General features: G+C 35.9%; 1 protein-coding gene across 1 annotated transcript; it reads right to left on the reverse strand.

Annotated features, from left to right (window-relative positions):
* Positions 1-5,192: 5,192 nt before the first annotated feature.
* On the reverse strand, positions 5,193-22,730 carry LOC134501474 (BPI fold-containing family C protein-like). The gene is made up of 12 exons (XM_063309315.1): positions 22,630-22,730; positions 20,695-20,758; positions 20,497-20,557; positions 18,343-18,434; positions 16,506-16,679; positions 14,305-14,358; positions 13,261-13,431; positions 9,895-9,962; positions 8,756-8,798; positions 7,848-7,911; positions 6,905-6,981; positions 5,193-5,798 (listed from the first exon to the last, which is right to left on the reverse strand). The coding sequence occupies exons 1-12, from the start codon at positions 22,728-22,730 to the stop codon at positions 5,757-5,759; spliced, it is 1,011 nt and encodes a 336-aa protein (XP_063165385.1). The 3' UTR covers positions 5,193-5,756.
* Positions 22,731-23,198: the final 468 nt, after the last annotated feature.

Here is a 23,198-nt window from a genome sequence, read left to right on the forward strand (position 1 = left end):
TTTTAACTGAGTAATTTTGCCTTGAATGAAAAATATTGATCTGGTCATTTCAAATAGTGGGTTATGTACTTTGGATGCAGCACCGTCCCTCGAAGAAAGAAAATTATACTGGCTCAGACTTACAGGGCTTTAATCTTAAACATGCCTACTGGGAAATAGTCTGAGAGAAAGCCCCACTGAAATCGTGTTTCTGAGTTATCATGCTTATGACCATATTGTATCTGTAAAAATGTGTTGTCATATGAATAAATTGTAATAGGATAAATATTTATCTTCATGCTTTATTCATGTGAATTCCAAAAAGCAATTTACAAAGGCAAATAATTATTATTTGTTAGATTTAGAGCCTGCATTTTCTGTAGAAGCTCATGGCAGCTTACATAGTGGACTTTTATCCCAACAACATCCTTGTGAGTCGGTGTGCTGAAAAAGATTGGCCCAAAGTCACCCAGGAAGCTTCCATGGCTGAGCCTGGAAGAATCTGAATCTTCCTGCTATTAGTCCAATATGCAACCATTATACACTAGTTTTCAATGTGATATAATGGCTAATTTTTATTACAACTAGTTTCTCCTGCTTCTAACTTAAAAAAAATCTCTATACAAACACCATCTTTAAAAAGATGGTTACCATCCAGAAGTCAAGGCAAAAGTGCTAAGCAGCTGTAATTAGCCATATATCACCCATATGCTCCACAAATTGTAATGAAGGATAGAAACATAAATTATGTTTCTTTCCAATGACCTGGCTGCTTCATTGTCTAGTACTTTCAGAGTTTCACAATGCATTTCAATCATTTGTTGTTGCCATGTTTACCTCCTATGTTAAGTTTGTTTTTCACAGAGTACTTTTTCATTCAATAGTTTATAAGAAACTGGCTCCGTATTTAGAATCAATGAGCAGAAGTTGTAATCCAGCTCATTGAAACCAGCCAGACCTTGCTACTCAATGGCACTTATTCTGGCCAATAGTTGCTGAAAGCTAGTTTTGCCTTGTTCATTTTAGACCAGTTAAGATTTTGTTTCTTTCTGTTCTTGAAAGACACCCACCTAAGTACTTCCCCTTAGAATCAAAGTTTCTTCTTGCCCATCAAACAGCCAACTAATTAATCACCAAATCTGTGGGCTTCCATTACCTTATTTTTGTTGGGATGAATCTCAGTAAGCACAGGATGAATCTTGTTTGCCTCACAAACAAGCACCTTTATTTATAACCCAGCTGACATAGAAACTCATCCAATGAACGTAATCTGTCAGAAATCTTTAATTATATGTTCAGTTCAAGCAAACATTAACTATACCTTATGATGCACACACAATTGATCTGATAGTCTAGATATTCCTTAAATAGATAAAAGATGATTCCTTTATATCCATCTTTGTAGATTTCTGGGCTGTTGCCGTTACTGAATGTCTTTGTCATACTGCTTCCTATCTTTTTGATGGCTTATGACTCATTGGATAAATAAAACTGCCAGTAACTGCCTCCCTTTTAAAGCAAACAGTTTAATTGCTGTGGAATGAAACTCTAACACATAATAATTTTTATATGTAATTATTTTCCTTATCAAAGCAAAACAATCTAAATCTAGCTGAAGTGATCTCTCTCTAAAGAAAAAGGAAACTTGATAACTGTATTGTAGACCAGAATATAAAATATAAAAGGCTCCAGAGTTAAAAATAATGTTCAGTTCCACCATTACTATTTCCTGTTTATAAGCTTTCAACAGATTTGCTCTGTAAAACAGCAGAGATTGCAAATATATTGCTTGTAATATTAGAATAAGGGCAAAACCTTAATATGATTTATGTTTGCAGAATTTAGCCCTATGGGATCGAAGCTGTTGTTTTGCTAGAACTCTAGTGTCTAGTGATTGAAGCCAGGTTTAAAAAGTAGCCAAAATGCACAGAATTAAGGAAGATAATGCTTTTGGGGATATGCTCAGCTGTGTTTCAAAGAGTACTTTTTAGCTATAAACATTTATTCCTGGTCCTGCTCATCATCCATTCTTCATTTCAACATCCTTGCTTATGATAGAAAGAGATTATATATTCAGGATCTTTAAGGTGTTTGATAAAAGCCAATAAATCAGACTCCCTAGATCTGGTGGTGGATTATGGAGACTGAGTCTAATAGAGCTGGAGGGTCTCATATTGGGGAAGGGTGGATTAGCCTGATGAAGATATAGTGATGTAGATGAAGCTGAAGGTGAAGATCCAGTGCTGAGATCTTGTAGACTATTGATAACTGAGGTCATGTATCAAATGTTGGATGTTTTTACAAAGTTGTACCGTTAGTATATAATTCTAAAACTAAAAGAAAAAAGAAAAAACTATTTCCAAAATATTGCAGTTTTGTAGGGTCTTATTTAGAATACTGGATACATTTGTCTCCTGTGGTAAATATTCTAGGACCATCAGGCATGTTCTAGCCTCCCTGGTCTATGTAGTTGGGTTACCCCATGAGGGCTTTACCCATATAGAGTATTTTGAAAGTTTTGCAAATCTTTGGTTCCCTAAACCTGCTGATACCTCCTTCTTCTGTATGAATGGTATCTACTGGGATTAAAAGAAGAAACTTGTGGAATTCATTAACCTGAATGTCCACTATGGCCACTATGCTGGATAGCTTTTAAAGAGAAATGAATAAATTCATGTTATATAAGGGATTAAGTGATGCCTCTGGTTAGAGGTAGCATGACTTCAAATATCAGTTGCAGAAGAACAACAGTAGAAGCAGGGTACATTTCCATCTTCTGCTTGCAAGCATCCCAAAGGTATTCCAGGGTGCTTCTGGGTGCAGTTCAAGGTGATGGTTATTATCTATGAAACACTTCATGATGTAGGGCTGGGTTATTTGCAGGGACCACCTATCTCCAATTATTTCTGCTTGTCCTGATATAAAGGAACATGGAGATGGCCTTGAAAATATGTGGTAACTATTTGAAAAACATGAGCTTAGCCCAAGAAAACACAAAGGCATGAGAAAGAAACTCAAGACTGTCCTGTCTTGATTTTCTTGGTATAAGAGGGAAAGGTGGAAAAAAACAGTCAGGTTTATTGATATAAGCTATTATATCAATAAAGTATCAATAAAGTCTAGTATTTCTTGTGGTGTCTGTTTTCTGACCTGGTCTACCTGGAAGGTCTGACACATGAAGACTGACAGAAGGGCCATGCTCTTAGTACCATCTATAAACAATCTAACAGGGCCCAGGAAGCATGCCTTCTCTGTTGCAGTGCTTGCCCCATGGATACAGTGACCATATCTTCTTGGAAAAAATAAAGGACAAATCTGAAAAAGGGGCAAATCTGAAAGAGGTTCTTTAGGATAAAAACATTGTTTATGTTTATAACTTTGCTTTACCAAGGAAAATTCAAGACAGGGCTGCAACTAGGGTCTGTGTCACCTGGGGCAAACATGGATTCCGCGCCCATTTTGGCACACACACACCCCCAGTGCTCATTTTGGCGCCCCACCAGCACAGTGCTCAGGGCACATACCCCAGCTGCCCCCCCTAGTTGCGGCCCTGATTGAAGAGCAAAACCAAGAAAATAAATAAATAAATTAAATAAATCTAAAGGACAGCATTCTGAAATAAAGGCTTGTCCTTTATAATAAGGGACATATGATCACTGTACCTATGGATGAGTCTGTCTTGATGGTATAGATGTAGGGGGTTTTTTTAGCCGCCCTGGACACTGCATTTTTAAAAAATTGTTGTTGTTGTTTATTCATTTAGTCACTTCCTACTCTTTGTGACTTCATGGACCAGCCCATGCCAGAGCTTCCTGTCGGTCAACACCCCTAGCTCCCCCAGGGACGAGTCCTTCACCTCTAGAATATCATCCATCCATCTTGTCCTTGGTCGGCCCCTCTTCCACTCTCCCTCTTATCAGCATCTTCTCCAGGGTGTCCTGTCTTCTCATTATGTGGCCAAAGTATTTCAGTTTTGCCTTTAATATCATTCCCTCAAGTGAGCAGTCTGGCTTTATTTCCTGGAGTAAGGACTGGTTTGATCTTCTTGCAGTCCAAGGCTTAGAATTTTCCTCCAACATCACAGTTCCAAAGCATCTATCTTCCTTCTCTCAGCCATCCTTATGGTCCAGCTCCCGCAGCCATATGTTACTTTTTAAAAAATTATCTTTGTTTATTGTTGATTATTTGTAATTGATTCTTACCCACCCAGAGTCATGTGTTTAAAAAAAAAAAAGATTGGGCCACCATACAAATTTAAATAATAAACAAAAGTAAAATAAATAAAACTGGTTGACTACAAATTGCTGGACTAAGCTGGACCTTGGCTTGATGCAGTAGGTTTGTTCTTATGTCCTTTTATTCTTCACTCATTATAAATTATATGGTAGATATTAATATCTGGTTCATATCATAAATCATAAAACCTCATTATTTTACTTCCTTTATGAATTCCAAACATGTTCCAAATTGCTATCTTGTGGCATTCTAACTGATACTGCTACTTATGTTCCTCTTCCTAATCAGAACAAGAATGAACATAGAAAGGGATAGGTGGAATCTCTCTGAGAGAGATAGAAAGGGATAGATGGAATCTGTCTGAGCAATTCAGGCATGCTGATTGTTTGTATTTGTCACAGGCAAAAGCCTTTGTCTGGAAGGATTTCAACAGGGAGAGAGGGTCCTTGATACTGGGTGAGACTTTTAACTCCTCATACAACAAACAATGGTAAGGCAATCACGGAATCTGGGTGTCTACTACTGAAGGGGAACTGCCAATTTATTTATTTATTATTCAAATTTTGTTACTGCCCATCTCCCCCAAAAGAGGGACTCAACTGTGGGTCATGGCCTAACCCTTTGCTTACTTTTTAGAGATGGAATCAATGGCCAGGTCACATCTAAGGGCCATGTCAAATAGCAGGAGGTCTGTTCTTAAGCACAGATGTTCTTTCATCTTGGTCATAGATGAAAAAGGAAAGGCTGAAGTTGACGGGGCCAAAAGATCAGCATCCAAGGTGTCAACAGCAGGACTGTCATTTAAAAAGACAAGGTCAGTTTCCAGAGAGGACAAAGCACCAGAGTATGATGGAGTAGGCAGTTTGATCCTGCTATTTGTATCAATGGGTTGCTTAGAATTTTATGTGAGTCCTAGGCTTTATGATATATACAGTGTGTATGTGTATATATATACTGTGTATGTGTATGTATATGTGTCCAACAAAGAATAGTGAGGAGGCTCAAAATATCTATTAAAAAAGTCAATCCATTTAAGCAATACAGAATATGTTCAACTTTTTTCTTATATTATCACATATTTGGTAATCCTAGACAGAGATAATGCATGCTGCATACTGTTAGGTCCTAAGCAAGCACTAAAAAATTATCAGGTCCATAATGTCTTTTCACAAGCACCTTTTTCCTTACCCAAAGAAATACTTGCACACTTGCTCTCTTTCTTAAAAGAAATACCGTAACTACAAAACATAAGGGTTGCACGTGCAATGCCTGAGAGAGTATAGGAAGATACAATCACTTTCACAAACAGTAATTTTAAACATATTAAACAAAGTTTTGAGATTTTGAAATGTGATGTTGTCATGCCAACAAATTATTTGTCCATAGCATTTCTAAGTTTATAGATGCTCAACGTTTTGTTTTTTCCACTCTTATTCCAAAAAGTGCAGCCATGGTCTTCTTTGAAAACATCTAGAGAAAACTGCTTACAGAGTGCTAAGTATTCCACAGTATTTCCTCCATCTGATGAAATATCTGTTTCCTTAATATTTGTATTTTACATCAGTGGAAATCAGTATATATCCCTGGGAAGTTAAAAACAGCAACAGAAAAAAATAATTTATCATCTCCTCCAAATACATTTAGATATTTCCATTGTTTGATTTTCATGTTGGTTTTCACTATGCACTATTTGTACTCCTCACTGCTGACTTTATTTTGCAACATTTTATTATCATTGTTTTCTTGTGGATTTGTGTCTTAAGATCTTAACTTACAGCTATCCTGCTGAGAGAAATTGTTATTAGCCAGTCTAAAATATTGTTTAAAATGCTAAACCTTGTAGAACTAGGACTCCATATATTGCATAATTCAAAACTCTGAGACATTTAAAACAGAATGTGTTTACAGATTAGTATTCTAAAATTAATTTCAATTTTTTAGGATACTTCACTGCTGACTTGAAAGTTGCTATTTTTCAACAAGAAAACTTCAGGCAGAAAGCCTAGCATGAAAGAGCTAAATGAGATGTCCAACTCTGTCCATTTAATGTAAACTGGGGAATGTGGTTTCCTTTATGGGTGTTAATTAACATAGCAGTGCTGGAGTGGTTGTGTTATAACTAATTGGGTATGGTTACTGAAGTTATTTTGTTTATATTTACTAGGGTTGTGCTTCACAAAGTGATCCAACCATACTCCAAGTTTCCTGCTAAAAATGCCAAGTCACAGCATCCACTCAAAAGCTTGGCATGACCATTTCAAGGGCCTCCTCATATTGAATAACCATGTACCAGACATATCAGCTGGGACTGCCACCACAGTGTCAGAGAATTAGATACAATTCACACAATCAAATTAACGTGCAGAAAATGAAGGCTCTGTACAAATTTTATGTGATGGAGAAGCACATCAGTCTGATAAACCCTTTGGCTTGTAATTATACCAAAGTTTATCTATGTTTATCTAATGCTAGATTTTGAACCAATGTCTGATTATTCCATTAAAAATAAAGGGGTTTGTGGTTTGTTGTTGTTATTTTGGTTGGTTGGGGCTGAAGTTCTGAATCTCCACAAAAAAGTCTTCTCCATAACCCCAAATGTTATGGCTTTCATCAGCAAGAACACTACCATTTTGCATTTAAAAATACAGGAAAACAAAGAGGGTGTTCTACAAAGAAATCTGAATTCTACCTGGTTAACTTCAGTGACGGTTTCAGGGAAAGCAAGTCTGGCCATTGTAGGTAACTGTAATCCTCTCTTCAGTGCAGCTTAAGGTAACAAACAAAAAGACATTGCATTAAAAGTATCAGGAAAATCCACAATCAACAGATGCAATATAGTACCTCTTGATAACACAAGCCCTTGAGAAGTTGAAGTGGTGCTATAGATTTATGAGCTCTTTATATAGTTTCTTTGTGTGCACAGTAATCCACATTTATAAATCAGGAAAACAGGAGTCAGAAACTGGAAGACCCCACACAGGATAGTACTAAATTATGGACAATTGCTAAGGAAATGTATTTGGTTATAACATCCAGTTGTTTCCTGAGTTATGTTTAGAGTTCTCTTAGAATCATAAAATAATGTTATGCATTCATGCACATAAAATCAGAAACAAGTTAAAACACCAGGCTAAAACCACAATGAGATCAGCAACTGAGTAAATCTATCTTTTCCGAAAATCTATCTTTGTTTTAAATAAATAAATAATTTAAAAAGAGCCAAAGATATGTCCAGACCATATGTAGTGCCAGATCTCTTGTAAAACTGAAACCAGTATTGTTGTGGTCTTTATTTCCCCATCAACTCAATCATGCTATTAGGTTTCTCCTATACCTATTTCCTCACTCTTTTGAACCATACTGATGCTGCCAATAAAAACAAATAGCTTTTACTCACTGCCTAAAGTCAGGCTGTGATGGGGGCAGAATAGCTTTATCACAGTTATTCTAACACTTTAATTTTGTGCTTCACTGTTGTTTCTGAACATGAATTCAAGGATACTTAAAAAGAGATTTCATAACATTATACCTCTCTACAAGACCTTAGATCTTAGTAATCCTTGGAAATATTTGTTTAATTAAATTATAACCAAAACATCATAATCTGTGAAGAAAGTTTTCATGATTCTTACCACTGATTGGTGGAATTACTGTATTTTGTAAGGAATAAGACAGGAAGTTCTTCAAATGTTGGACCTATATTATAAAAAGCTATATTTAACACTACACCCAGAAATATAGACATATATTTGGGCAAAGCCTGACCTTCACTAGTTTGCTTGGTTTAAAATTTCCTCTGAGTTGGCTCTATTTTTAAATTTTCTCTAGTCATGTCTCAACCAGCATTATTTTGTAAATACTCAAGACTCCCAGTTCTGACTACCCCCACAGATGATTTTACTTCTGCCTGAGTATATATTGCCCATTGACCAGAAGAGGGTCAACTGTCAATCAAAGTCACCCCACTTGATTAACATAAAACCTAACCAAAGCCCTCTCTTCTTGTTCCTAGTCTGTTCTTGTTCCTGACCATTCCTCTTGCTCCTAATGTTTCTGGTTGCTTCTGGCTATCTATTTATGAATTGCTGTGGAGTCAAGACCAAATCTATTGTGTTAGATCTTAATATAAAAGGTATACAGCTAGATAAAAAAAGAAACTGAGTATGAGCATTTATTTTTATAACTGTGTTCCTCTCTACTCTTATCCTTTATTCTCTTTTGATTTTCCTTTCAATAAACCTATATTTAAATAATATATTTAGAGTAGTTAGGTGGTGTGAATTCTTGCATCTTTACAGGATTTTTCTGCTTACTGTATATGTCTTGATTGCTTGGAAATGCTGTATGGCTGTGTCTGTTTAGCTATGCCTAAGAGGAGATAAGTGGAAATAGGCCAGGTTGTCCCTTTATTTGCACATTCTAGGAGAAAACTCTAACTTCTGCTTCTAACTGCTGAATCAAGCTCAGCATTAAAGCTCATTGCTTTGTATTCTCACACAGAGAAGTACCCTTTCTATTATTACTGTCATTTTTCATTTACCTGGAAAGAGCCAATGTTTGAGTAAGTCAGAGAGAGATGTAATCTGAAATGAAACATAGGAACACTAAAGTTTAATTTGGTATTGGAACTCTTAACATTTTAGAGTAGAATTAATACAGCTGGAAGGGGCACCTATTCTAATGCAGGAATCCAAACTGAAGTTTGAGACCACCAGCAAACATCTACCCAGGTTCTGCTTGAACATATCTGGTGAAGTGAAGCCTACTACCTCCCTAAATAAATCACAGCAAAGAGTTGAAAAGTAATCAACTTCCTTTATCACAAGATGTAGCAACACTACTAACTTAGATTAGTGTGTGCATGTAAGTTAGATACTATTCATGATGCAATTTATTATCTTCAGCACTAGGACTGAAGATAATAAATTAGCATGTATCAGTAAGTAAGACATATTGCAGAAAATGAGTAGAAGGGTCTTCTTAGATTCATGTCCTGCTTGTGGACTTATCAAGACCCATCTGATTGGCCATTCTGGAAACAGAATGATATAGAATAGTTGTTCTTGGGTTCCTAATGCGCTCAGAGCAGTCAATAGGGAAGTTCAGGGCACTCCTTTATGTGGACAATTTCCCTATGGCACGGAATACTTAAGGGGCATTTCTCTAATCTATGATTATTTACAAATGCACAACTAGAGCACAGGGAACAGAGAGGAAAATATTAACAAGAAAGAAAATTATTGGAAGAAAAGGCAGCGGTCTAGCAATTCAGCAATGCATTGTTGAAGGTTATTTCTAGCCATTTACAGACAGATTGGAAATAGTTATTAAAATGTCCCTGAAAAAAAAATTATTTGGTATAATAAACTTCAATGTACCTAGAGGTCTCTGGGCTATTTTCTTCTTTTTTATTGTGATTAATATCTTGCTTTTCAACCTGTTCATTCATTTTTCCCATAGGTAAACAAATAACACACATTCCAATGATCAATGTTGGACTTGCCTCTTTTAGCCTCTAGCTGATTATTATATTCTATGAAGCCTGTCTGTTGGGAAAAATCAAATCTACCAGGTTTCTCTTTACATTGGGTAAATGACAGCAATGGCAATCCCAAGTGAGAAATTTAGAAAATAATCTACTATTTTCAACTGTAATCATGAACTGAGTCTCTGAATTACCTCTGGAGCTGCAATGAGACAATTAGCTTTTGTTTAACTATTGCTGCACTGGCATTCAGACCTACAGACTACAAAGAGAGAGAAAAAAGTATTAATAGATGGACAAAATAACATTTTCTCTTATTCTGGCTAAACCTAGTGTGTTCTATTCATCTACTCAAAATAGAATCTTTCTTTTTCTTGCTCCTGTTCTTCTATTTAATAGGAGAGAAGTTTTCATGGTCTATTTCATCAGCTGTTCCTCTCTCTCAGTTGTTTCCAACAGGTCATTTAAGATCTTTGTAACCTGAGATAGTGCCTGAATATCTTTGTTTTCCTATTCATTTCTCACCATTTTCTCTTTTGTGTTCCATCCTTTAGATTGTAAAGCTATGGAACAGACTTACTTATTTGTTGTTAATCTTATGTAAAAGCTCTGGGTGTCTCTTTAGGTAAAAAGCAAAGTTAAATTATTAAAATTAAAAAATGACCTTTTTTTACTCCTCATTTGGCTTAAGAGAATACTAGGTGGACACAACATTTAAACTGTTCAGTTGTGGACTTGTGAGAAGGCTAAAAAGTTCTGGGATCAAATATGTATACAAAAGATTCTTAAAGTAAATATACAGAAAAAAACAGAGCTTTTTCTTCTGGGATTGATGGAGAAGGAGTTAGAGAAACAACATGGAGTTTTGCCGTTATATATGATTATGGCTGCAAGACTGTTATATGCTCAATGATGGAAGGATCCACAAATACCTGCAGTATACCTATGGTACCTACGGTTGAAGACTGGATGGTTAAATTAATGGATTTGGCTCAAATGGCTAAATTAACAGTTTTAATAAGAGAACATTCTGTTTCTGGATTTGTATCCACTTGGCAACCACTTTTAGAGTACTTGCTTGTAATAGAAAAAATGATGTTTTGACTTTGGGTTTTAGTGATTAAATGGTCTGTTGTAATAGAAATAATGTTATGATAGGTTAACTAGTTGTAAGAGACTAGACTTGTAAATTATATCTGTATTGGAGAAAGTCGGAAGTCACTTTCTGTTTCTGTTTTCTTTCTATCAACACTTCTATAGCTTTTTCTTTTCTCTTTAGTTCTCTTTTCTATCTATTCTACACTCTCTTTTTTGTATCTTAACTATACTCTGAAAATAATAAAGTTTTATAAATAAAAAAATAAACTGTTCAGTTGTGAGCAACTCAGTTAATTTCAATTCTTAAATAGACCACAATCTTCTTAGCATCAATTAAAAATGTGAATGCCAACAATTTATGAATAATCAATGTGGACATAATGGTCTGTTCATTAAAAACTCTGCTAAGGGGGGAGTCATTCAACTTACCTATCCAATAATCTCTCTATATGGTCCAGTGACTGATGTAGCCCCTCTCCCTAAGCTAGGAACAAGACTGTCTTAACAACCAATGAATCAGGGGCTGACTAATAACAACAGTCCATGGCTGCATATCCATGACAACAATATCAAAGAGACAAGCCTCATAAACACCTGCACTTTGCTTCAAAAGCAACTATTCCTTCCTTTGTAAAAGAGAGTACTGAAGGAGGAATTTGAATACCCAATCTTAAAATAGCACTAACAGATTAGGATTATTAGATTTGGCCTTTTATAGTAAGAAGTTAGAAGACACCCTGGGTGGGACTTCCAGGGGAGGTACAGTATGACAAATTGAAGATGGCTCTGTAAGAGCGGAGCTGGCAACCGTGGCAAGGAACCAGTTAGTGGAAGCGATGTTAATAAATGGATAAGATGTGTTCTGTTGCAAGGCATTAATGTTTGTTGGAAGTGAAGCCATTGGTGGACAGCTAGGTCCAATGAATGGAGCAGACCTTAATACAGCAAAAAGACGTGCACAGAAAAAGAATATTATCTAAAATAGCATAAATGAGCCCATTAGAGAAATACAGGTTATTGATCTTACACACTTAGCCCACCCAAGCATAAAGAATTACACACTTAGACAAAGTAGGTTCAAAAGTAAGCAAAAGAAAGGTCTTACTCATTTATTTGGTCCAGTTACATCCATTCAGAAAAATGATCCTTGTTCTTTCTTTCTCTAAACTGAATTAACCCTTAGCCCTCATTGCTGCTAAAGGCTGCATGCAGAAAGGGAGAAGCTCCTGACTCCAGGCCCATGCATGGTGCCCAGGATGGAAGCAGCAGCAGCTGCATGCTCCCTTCCCAGATGATAGAGGAGGAAGGACTGAGGAAATGTGGGAGGGACAACAAACAGCTTCCTCCAGAAGCACATAGAGAATTGCATCCCAGAACGAATTCATCCACATGCTAATGAGGCATGCTGATTTGCTGGGACCTCCAACAGGAAGAAGTTAAAGTGGCTGTAAGAGCTTCTGCCCATTTTTGGTATATTGAAATGAGAGTTGGGAATGCTAAGAGAAACATAAAAGTTAAATTAAATGCAGTGGCAATAGGGTGCTTAAACAATGTGTGTAATAAAACTAAAGGTTCAGGAACAAATGGGTACTGCATGAACGTGAGTTGTATACAAAAGGGAATGACCTGCACGAAAGAAGTTGCCTGATCATGTAGAGGGTCAAATTATAAACCAGAATTATGAAGCAATAGGTTGAGAAGAAGATGACCAAATAAGTCACGGTTGGATAGAATTGATAAGATCTTCAAAGAGGGGTGAGAAGTTTAAAGAACAAACAGCAATGTACTTATGAAGCAGTGTATAGATGTGGTAGAAATGAGGATGTTTGCAAGGATAAAAAAGGGTGGAGATTGATAATGAATACTGTTGATGTAAATTAGTGTTAGCTTTATTTCCTATTCTTTTCTTCTCATCCTATGTTTTTCTTTGGCTCATTATTTATTATTCCTTTCCTGTGCTCTGTATAATGTTGCTTAGGAATAGTATAATGGTTATACTGTATATGTGCAGTATATATTGAAATATATACATACCATATACAATATATAGTATGTATACACTGAAAATTAAAATAATATCTCTCTGCCCTCCTTTAAGATTGGAATGGCAATTTACTTGCATTCTTCCATAATAATATTGATGATAATAGTGATAATAATTTATTAAATTTTTAAATTAAATGCCGCCTGACTCCCAGCAGCTCTGGGTGGTTTATAAATTGTTAAAAACATTTAAAAACAAGGAAACAACAAAAAAACCAAAACAAGAATAAAGATGGCAGAAATGACAAAAATGGATGGGAACAAAGGAAAAAAAAGGCTTTGATCACCTTTACCAATGACTGAGCACATTACATCAAACTATTGGTTGGCCTTTGAGCCAATATAAAAGGTGGCAGGGAAGAAGTAAGTTTTATTCAACCAATTACTGTTATATACTGTAGTAGTCCATAATTACTTACTATATTCACAACAAAGAGGGGCTGCATAATTAAGTTGGACAGAAGAGCAGATACTACTACAAAACAAGGAAACTCCATTGTGAAACTGTTATTTTGCAACCTTACAATTGGAGCTGCAGTAACCATTAATTTCATTCTCACTGGATGTGATTCAGTATAATACTGCATAACCTACATAAAGAAAAAAAGATGGTCATGTTTGATTTATAGAGATGATTTCAACCAGGAATACCTAGCATATTCTCCATAGTTCTACATGTACAATTTAGTACATTGTATGTATATATATTTATACAGCACTGTGTTATATAGTAGCGTTTTAGTAATTTGGCCCCAATTCCACAAATAATCTCAATTTCAAAATCATTATATATCTTTACTCCAAAATAACATGTATAGGTTATTAATCCCATGCATGTTTACTTGGACATATGTCCCACCGTCCAATGAGGTTTACACCCTAATAAATTTGTTTAGAACTGTAAGCTTAGTTATTTCAAAGCTGGAATTATCAGTATGAGTAATGACAAAACCCATATTTTACATAATATTTACATATTATTTTCATATTATGTGCCTATTTTCATTCAGAATTTACAAAATTTCCAGAATATGCCTCACATCCGCTCCTGCTATACTTTGGAGAGACAACTAATTGCCAAACTAGATACAAGATTGGAAAAACAAAGAATTAGATCTCATATTCGTTTGCATGGACTGAGATTCTGATCCTAGGGCAGCAGGATTAATCTTTTGCCTCCATTATTCAGCCAAGTGATTAATTTCCCTGCAGGAGGAAATGGACAAATATCAACATGGATCTCCTGCCATCAAATGTCATCTGGGTTTTTCTTGAACACATTTTCTGCATGTTCGAAGAGACATTCTTTCCTAAAATCATAGACATACACAGAATACTTTCTCAAAGGTAAATGCTGCAGATACCATTTGCTCCTTCGAACTGTTGGAAATCAATCAATACTCATCCAACTTTCATGCATATGAAGCCACAATTGTTTATTTTTTAAAATAGCTCATGCTTACTTGAGGAATGATTCTGCTTAAGGTGTCTGTGGTTAAGTTAAAATATGAAGAATGCTGCAAAATGAAAGAAATATATGAGTCTCCTGCTTAACTTTTAAATGAAGGCTGACTTTCATCCCTTCTCTTGATAATACTTATGGAGCCTTGTTTACATAGGGACAGAAAATTTTATGTACCTCTCCACATAATTACTTTTCAGATTTATATCCTACCTTTCTTTCAGAAACTTAAGGTGGACTACATGGTGCTTCCTACTCCCATTTTTTCCCCCAGCAATCCTGTGAGGTAGGCTAGGTCAAGAAAGAGTGATTGGCTTAAGTCACCCAGTGAGCAGTGAGGATGATGCTTCTCAGTTGAAATGGAATGAGTGAATGGATGGATGAGGAAGGTGCAAACTTGAATCTGTATTCTGCTCTGTAGCCCCTTTTATAAAAAGTATCTTGACCCTAGGGAGACCAGATAATGTACAAAAACTAGGACCCATTAATCTATCACTTAATTTCTCATAGTCCTGGGCAAAATACAAGAGAAAGAGAAAGAGGACAAGGCAAGACAAGACAAGACAAACTTTCCAGAAGTTAATGTTTGGGATACCTCCTGGGAGAATAAGGATAGAAGAGAATCTCAATTCCCAAGCTTCATAACTGATAGAGGAATCTGTTGCTTCTTAATTATCTATTAACTTGGTTTGGCATGAAATTTCTTCTGCACACAATGTAACAGCACAATAGGGACTGTAGGTTGAGTCATGGCAACTGGATTTCTTTCTTTTTGGTAGAAACATTTCACTGCTTGTCCAAGCAGCTTCTTCTTTTACTTCTTTTACTGAAGAAGCTGATTGGACAAGCAGCAAAATGTTTCTACCAAAAAGAAAGAAATCCAGTTGCCATGACTCAACCTACAGACAATTCCACCTGGATGACTGAGAATCTTCATTGACATATCGAGTACAATAGGGACTTGGAAAATATATACAAGCGCATGACTATTGCTTTCCTCATTGCTGTTGTTCACAGTCTTTCAAGTACTCAATGGACTGCAAAAATCCAGATGACTGCTGTATAGCAAAATAAAGATCTGCTACCATCAAGTGGTCACCTGGATTTTTGCAGCCTAGTCAGGTAGACCTGACTAAACAAACTTAATGGTTTGGGATGGGCAGAGATCTGGATTCAAAGGCTGATTTGGAGCTCACATGGGTGTGCGTATAGCACAACAGGAATGCCTTCAATCAAATATATCTTTTTTCAGAATGCTGCATGAGTCCAGGAAAAGACGCGCCTCCTTTAAGATGTTCCAACAGGACAGAATTGCCCACCCAGATATATTCTAAGGCACATTTTGTTGTTCGAATCTGAAACTCTACATAGTCCTATTGTTTAGCTGAAAACATTTCGGATCATCAGTTAAACTTTAAAAAATTAAACATTTGGGTAAATTAAACATTTGGGTATTTTATTTTATTTATTCATTAATTCATATGACCTCCTACCACCCAAAAGTAACTCTGGGCGGCATACAAAGGTTAAAAAAGACAACAATTTAAAAGTAGTTCCAAAGGGGGAAAAAAAAATCAAAATGACCTCTCTGTTACTTGCCCATTCCTCTCTACAGCTATCAACCTCACTGCATCATAGAACAAATGGATCACAGAACAAATAAATTCAGCATTCTCATTTAAAGCACAAACGACCAGGCTCAGATGATTATATTTTCATCACAATATGTGAAGACCCAGCTCCTTTGAGAAGGCCATAAAACTGGGAAAGGTGGAAGGAAAGAGAAAAAGAAGACAATCAGTAGCAAGATGGATGGACTCAATTACAGTGGTGATAGGTGCCTGTTGGAAGACCTGAAGGACCAGGTTGGAGACAGATCATCCTGGAGATAATCTGTCTAGGTAGTTGATACGAATTGATGCTGACTTGATGGTATGTAATCAATCACCCAACACTGAAGAAGTTGTCCAAGTTTTAAAAACCCACAAAGGTCTCTTTCTACAAATAAAAATATGAACAATATGAACACAAGCTTAAATTTCAGAATATTTGCAGCCTTTTTGATAGCCAAATCAGCTGCTTTGCTTGACTTAGTGGTTACACTGGCCTGAGCAGATTTATGAACACATGCACTTTTTCAAGGTCACTTAAGACTTTTCTTAAGTTCAGGTTCACAAAATATATAATACTATCAGTAATTACCTCTTCAGAAAAAGTTATCTTTGACACTCTAGTAGTGTAATAAGTTAATGAAATGGAGTTTAGCAAAGATTCAGAAATTCCAGTGAACAGCATATAGTCATTCTTCTCTGGAAGAGGGAAGGGGGCTGCCACAAAGGTAGACTCTGTATGATTTCTTGATAGATACACAGAAACCTGAAAAATATATTTATAGAATAGAAGTCTATTTATAGAACAAACAGGTATTCCATGATCACTTAATGGAGTATCAATATCATTGATTTCAATGGGCTTCATTTAGAAGTATGCCTCCTTCATTGAAAAAAAAATGTCTGTGATTGCTCATTCACTTTATAGCAGCTATTTTGACTAGAAGGCACCCTATAACCTGGCAGCTATTTGGTGACAACATCTGTAATATGCTCACAGATTTTTAAGTGTTTCCTCTGATCAAAAACTTTACCTACCCTGAGCTACAATGGTTTATTAGAGGTGAAAATGAATTCAAGGGAGCATTTCTTCAACATACCAGCTTAAACTCTCCCATTATTAAATGGAGAGATTTCCACTGAAAAATCCAACTCCAAAGATCTAACTCCATTTATGCAACTACATATTTTTTATAATGAACTCACAGATACAGGAGGGATGGCTTTTTGAATAATCCATTGCCCCTTATTGCAAATTGGCCTCCATTTCTGTTACTTGAAAGAAATGCTTCCATTCAGTTCATTGAATGCTTTCCAGAGTAAATAGGAGTAGACTTCCTCTCCTGCAAGCCTGAATCAGGAGTGCAGCGCAGAGGTCAAGCTCACCCGCAGTGATATGCCAGTCTTCAGGACAGAGTCAGAACCTACACCAGTAATTCAATTTAGAACGAAAATTTATTTATTTATTTATTTATTATGCATCAACTATTAAATTTATTAGTGACTGGAAACCCCTTATGGACTTTTGGTGAAAAAAAATGAACTTGTAATTTATGGGTTTAAGAGTTAGAAATGGCAGCTTATGGAAAAAGAAAATTATGATGTAACCTTAGGGTAAAATATAAATGCATTTATAACTGCTGTCAAACAGATTGGAAACCACTTCTTTATAATCTTTTTCTTTTTCTTTTTCTCTTTCTATTTTCTTTCATACTTATTCACTACTCTTCTTTATTTTCTTTGTTTCTTTTCTAATATTTGTATTGCTTTTATCTAGTTAATTTTTTTCAATAAAAATTATATTAAAAAAAGACAATATATCCAAGTGCTGAGTGCAAAAATGGTTGCAATATCTTGTGTAGCTCTTAGTATTGATTTCTTTCACTTTTGACTTTCAGATTTTTCTAATTTTCTTTCTATTCTTATTCTGTACTTTCCCTAAAATCTCTATTATCCATCATGCATGGCTGGGTGTTATGGAGTTTGTAATCGCACATACTTAAATGGACTAGGTTGAGGAAGACAGATTAAGCCCAATTTTAACTTCTTTTAGGTTTTTGTTGTTAATTTTGCTTGTGGTTGAGTCATATCCCAGTGGGGATGTGATTGTTTGTTTGTATGTAGGAAAATTTCTAAGAATTAAACAATTAAGCTAAAATAAAAATAAAAATAAAAAAATAAAATATAGGAATCAAAATAGTTATCTAAAACTCTTAGAAATGGCCACACTGTTTGAAGCAGAGGCTGCATCTGACAATTTTATCAATTTAATAATCTAATAATAATGTACAATTATATTTATACGTTTAATAAATTTATAAAATAAAGAAACATTTTTTTTAGATTCTTGGAGATCTCTGGGTGATTGTTAAAGCAAAAGTAGCCTATTAAACTACAATTTCAGGCAGTGTAAAAACCAACAGGATTACCTTAAAATCCAGATCAACATAGGATTTAAAGACTTCAGGAGGTTTAATAAGGGAATACTTTACTTGGATAAAGGGATTAATCCAGAATACACCTGCAATGTTATTTAAAAAAAAGAAAATGAAATGTCTCAAACTCTCCCTTCCTCAAGATCTCAGATACTCCTCCCCTACCCCGCTTTACCATCCTGTTAGGTAGGCTAGGCTATACAGCAGTGACCATCTCAAGGTCATCCAGTAAACCTTACAGACAGCAGGAATTTCAAGAATTTTCCTTTCTAAATCCAACAACCTTGCCATTAATCTTACACTGAGGTAACATGAACATATGAAAACAAAATTACATCAGATGACTAGCTAATCATGTGAAGAGTTTTGAAACAACTAGTACACAACACTTGGAGTAGATCAAAATGTTAGGAGTTAGCAGATCAAATGGGAAGTGACATATCTTGTTTGCTCCTGAGGAACGGTATCCTATTAGGCACAGATAATATTGAAATTACAGATCTCCTGATAACATTTGTGGTTTAGCTTCAGGGAAAAAAAAGGTTTATTCTTGTTTATCCTTCCTAGTCCATGTCCCAAAGATGAGTAGATTGGCCACAGTAGTAGGAAATGAAAACTGCCAAGAAATACTTTGATAAATAAGGTACAAGAAAGAGATTAAAAGTCTTTTCTCTGGACTGGATCTGCTACAATTCCTGGTTAGTTAGGTATGCTATAATAGAAAGCAATATGTCATTTATCCATCTTTCTCTCCACCTCTCTATATTTTATGATACCCTAATCATAATACAACTCCCCACAGAAGGGAGAGCAATAAATGTATAAATAAAATCATCAATAGCATAAATGAAATAAATCAAACATTCTCAGAGACAAGGAACACAGGGTAGGCCTGCTGGATCAGGCCAAGGGTCATTTTAGTTCAATATTTTGCTTCCCATGATGGTCAGCCAGATGCCTTTAGGATGTTTACAAGCAGATATAAAGATATACCCCTCTCCCATCATTGCTCCCCTACTGGTATTTGGAAGCATCCTTTCCCTTACACAGAGGTAATATTGAATTTCTAGACTAAAAATCCTTAATAGTTCTGTCTTCCATGAGGTTATCTAACCTCCTTTCAGGCCTTCTAATTAGTAGCCCCACAATGGCATCTGCCCCAAACTGTGACAACACCCGAATGACAAAAAGCATCTGATGTCATCACACAAATGCTGCAATTATGTACCTGTGTTCTGATATCTGATGCAGTTATGTTTATCACAATATTTGTTTGATGAGATTAGCATACATATTTTGTCATGTGCCAACTTATGGCCCCCCATGAGTAGCCGTCACCATCACAATGAATTCATAGGTTAGTTCTGTTGGGCGAAGAAGTACTTTTAGTTTTAAATCAACTTCCAGTCAGTTTCACTGGAAGCTCCTTCCTCTCAGTATTTTAAAAGAGGAGGAAATTCTCTGTGCTACATGCGAGCTTAGCACAAGTTTAATACTGTACTTTCATTGCAACAAACTGAATCAAAATGTGCTGCATTTGGGCTATCTTTACTCTAAAGTGGAGGTGGTGATAAGATTTGCCTATAGTGGCAGTACTGGGTGCTATAACAGCAGTATGAAAACCATAGAAATGTAACAGGAAAGAGGGTGAGCAAAGGAACCCTCGCACAACAGGAAGAAATCGGTCCTCTCTCTCTGTGAATATTGTAATATATTTCCAGTAATGTCACACAGAGGCTATCAGAGTCAATAGACACCTTTCTAACAGTTCTTTTGGTGAGGTCTTTCATGGACAAATCTAGGAAGGGTAAAATAGAAATGCTGAAATTGTTTTTGGAAAAGAAGCCTTCAACTGGCAGAAATGCATAACAAAAAAGCTATTCACTGAGTGTATGGATGACAAATATAATTCCACACTTTTGAAAATCTATCACATGATACTGTAAACAGAAAGCTGTGATGTTTTAAGTCCCCTTTCCTCAGCTCAGATGCATTAAAATTGGTCCTAGAATGGCTTCCATTTTCAACTTCACTACTCAGAGATTTTAAAGACTTTGCACATGGCTCAAATGTTATTTTACCGTGCCATGCATAGCAACTTCACAGTAAGCTTATCAACAAAATATAGATGGCTTGTCATAGACTCACCCTTTAGTCTCTTAAGTACTTCAGCCTCTTTCTGGATTCTTAAATCAACATTTAGGCAGAGCTGTGGAAAGAAAATATACAGAAATTTTTGTTTTTTGTCAAGAATGGGAAAGAGTTGACTAGGAAAATGAACTTATCATTCTTCAGAGGCGAACTTATAATCCATTCAAGTTTCCCTCAGAAAGCCATACAACTTACTTGGTTTTCCAGCCTTGTGCGTATAGCATTTTCCAAATGTTGAACAAAAGCATAATAATACCACCTGGGGATAAAGGAACACAATGCATGTTAATTCCTCCTATAATTTAATTTGTTAGGTGATAGAAATATGCAGCCATGTGTAACAGTTGAATGCTCATTGAAAGCCAACTGGTATGAAGCTTAATAATTAATTAAAACACTGCCTCATGGTATACGACTTTGGGGAGAAATTTTAAAATGATTGCTTTTTCCACTTGGAAGGAAAATGGTTTCCAGATGTGAAACACAAGATGGAGAAATGTGCTATTTATAGCACATTTATATATATACTGGAATATATACAGTATATTCTTACAAATAAATCCCCTTGAACTTGAAGGGGCATAGCTCAGAACAGACAAACATAGGACTGTGCTGTAAATGACTGGAAGTTTCTAACATGGAAACCTGTGACAGACTCATGATTGAACTTTTTTGGGTTCTGACACAAAAGACTGAAGTGGACTTATCCTATTGTTAAGCAGAATGAAGTAACCACCTCAAAGAGCAGATGCTACTGGTAGCAGTATGAAATTCCAACCCTTTGCACTTTTAAACTGGTCTGCTACTCTGAACTGCACTGCAGAATTTCCAGTCTACTTAGCTTTGGAACATAGACTAGGAAGAGTAAACAAAGAACAAATCTTACGTTTGTCTGAAGCCAGACTATAAGCATTATCAGGAGATCTGCAATTTCAGTAATACCTGTGCCTAATAGGATACGATTCCTCAAGAGCTGGGGGGCTATAACAAATTTAAATACCGTAAATAAATAAATAAAGGAGCAAAGAACATCGTCACTTCCCATGCTACACTTCTAACAAGTTGATCTGTTCCAAGTGGTGTACACAAGTTCAAAACTCTTCATGTGATGAGCTAGTCACCAGATGTAATTTTGTTTTCATATGAAAAAAACAAATGTTAACATGATACTGCAGAAATCTAAATAGGTCATTTTAATCCATGCTTTTTTTTACATTGTTATGGGTGAACAGTAAATCAGATTAAAGTAAAACCTGGTGTTGGACTGTATGTATTTTAAATCGGGTTAGGAATCTTGCAGTCTTTTAAAGATAGCTATTCAGCTTTCAATTCCAGCTTGTACCATAATGGTGAGGGATGATAGGAGTTGCAGCCATTAGTATCTGGTGGCCAAAGTTTCCCTACTCTTCTTCAAGCCTATTTAATGTATCTTGGATAATCAACAAGAGGCCCATTTTGCTTTTACACTAGACAGAGATTTCATGCTAGGTCAGGCAATGGCAAACCACCCCACTATAGTCTGCCAAGAAAACGTCATGAAAGTGGCATCCCCTCAAAGGGTCAGACATGACTCAGTGCTTGCACAGGGGACCTTTCACCTTTCATAATGCACACAGTAGAGCCAGTTTGGTGTAGAGGTTAAGGCATCTGGCTAAAAACTAGGAGACCGTGAGTTCTAGTCCTGCCTTAGGCATGAAGCCAGCTGGGTGACCTTGGGCCTGTCACTTTCTCTCAGTCCTAAGAAACAGGCAATGGCAAACCACTTCTGAAAAACTTTGCCAAGAAAACTGCAGGGACTTGTCCAGGCAGTCTCTGAGAATTGGACACGATTGAACAGATTAAAAAAAATATACATAATAATGTGTACATTAAAGGTACGTATCTCTATATATTTATTAGGACTACAGTGAAATCTGAGTTGATCAGACTTTGAAGCAACAGGCTTTGAATACAACAGACCAAATTCTGCTGTGATTTATATCATCTACATAATTTGCATTTGTATGATCTTACAAATGACAAAATTGCTGCAATGATGTACATTTCAATATATAAAAAAATCATTAAAAACAGACCCCCATTAGTTCCATATAATTAGGTATCACTGAGTAATATATTTCTTGGATTTACCTTCCTTCACCATTCAGCTGGACTTCAATATCACCAGTGCTCACATGGCAGTTTTGAACAGATACCAGCAGATGTCCTCTGTCATTTTGTGCCACAATCATCTTTGTTGAAATAGACAGTCCTAAAATTGATATTTCAACTTGTCCCTGATAGTTACTACACAGGGAAAAATAAGAAGACATATCTTGTCAATAGTTAAACTCAGTACCCAACTCTATTAGTTTAAAAAGTATTTTTGTGTCTTAAGATTCTTTTTTAAATTCTAACTGAAATACCTTTTAGACTGAAGCAGCCAATCTAATCCTTAGCTTTAATGGTTTTATTTATCAGGTAACAGATTAAATAGCCTTAGATATACACTTACAACAGCCAGTTGTTCAAGGTCCAGTATGTAGTAACTGTTACAGAAACATTTTTGATTAATAGTTTAATATCATTCCCAGGTATCAGGATCACAGCAGAATTACATATTGAAATGGACGTGATTTGAATCCTATGAAGAGAGAAGCTTGACACATCATATTGTAAGATGAAATGAAGCTTAATTCATTTCATGTAATGCAGGACAT

The sequence above is a fragment of the Candoia aspera genome, chromosome 7, assembly GCF_035149785.1.
Source record: "Candoia aspera isolate rCanAsp1 chromosome 7, rCanAsp1.hap2, whole genome shotgun sequence".
NCBI classification, from domain to species: domain Eukaryota; kingdom Metazoa; phylum Chordata; class Lepidosauria; order Squamata; family Boidae; genus Candoia; species Candoia aspera.

What these genes read in the sequence shown, in the direction of transcription:
- LOC134501474 (XM_063309315.1), bottom strand. Translation starts at nt 22,730, where the DNA reads ATGATTGTGGCACAAAATGACAGAGGACATCTGCTGGTATCTGTTCAA. An exon ending in AGATAACTTTTTCTGAAGAG is followed by an intron (nt 14,359 to 16,505) that starts GTAATTACTGAT and finishes TTCATTTTGCAG; the next exon opens with CATTCTTCATATTTTAACTT. An exon ending in CAAACATTGGCTCTTTCCAG is followed by an intron (nt 7,912 to 8,755) that starts GTAAATGAAAAA and finishes TTTATAATATAG; the next exon opens with GTCCAACATTTGAAGAACTT.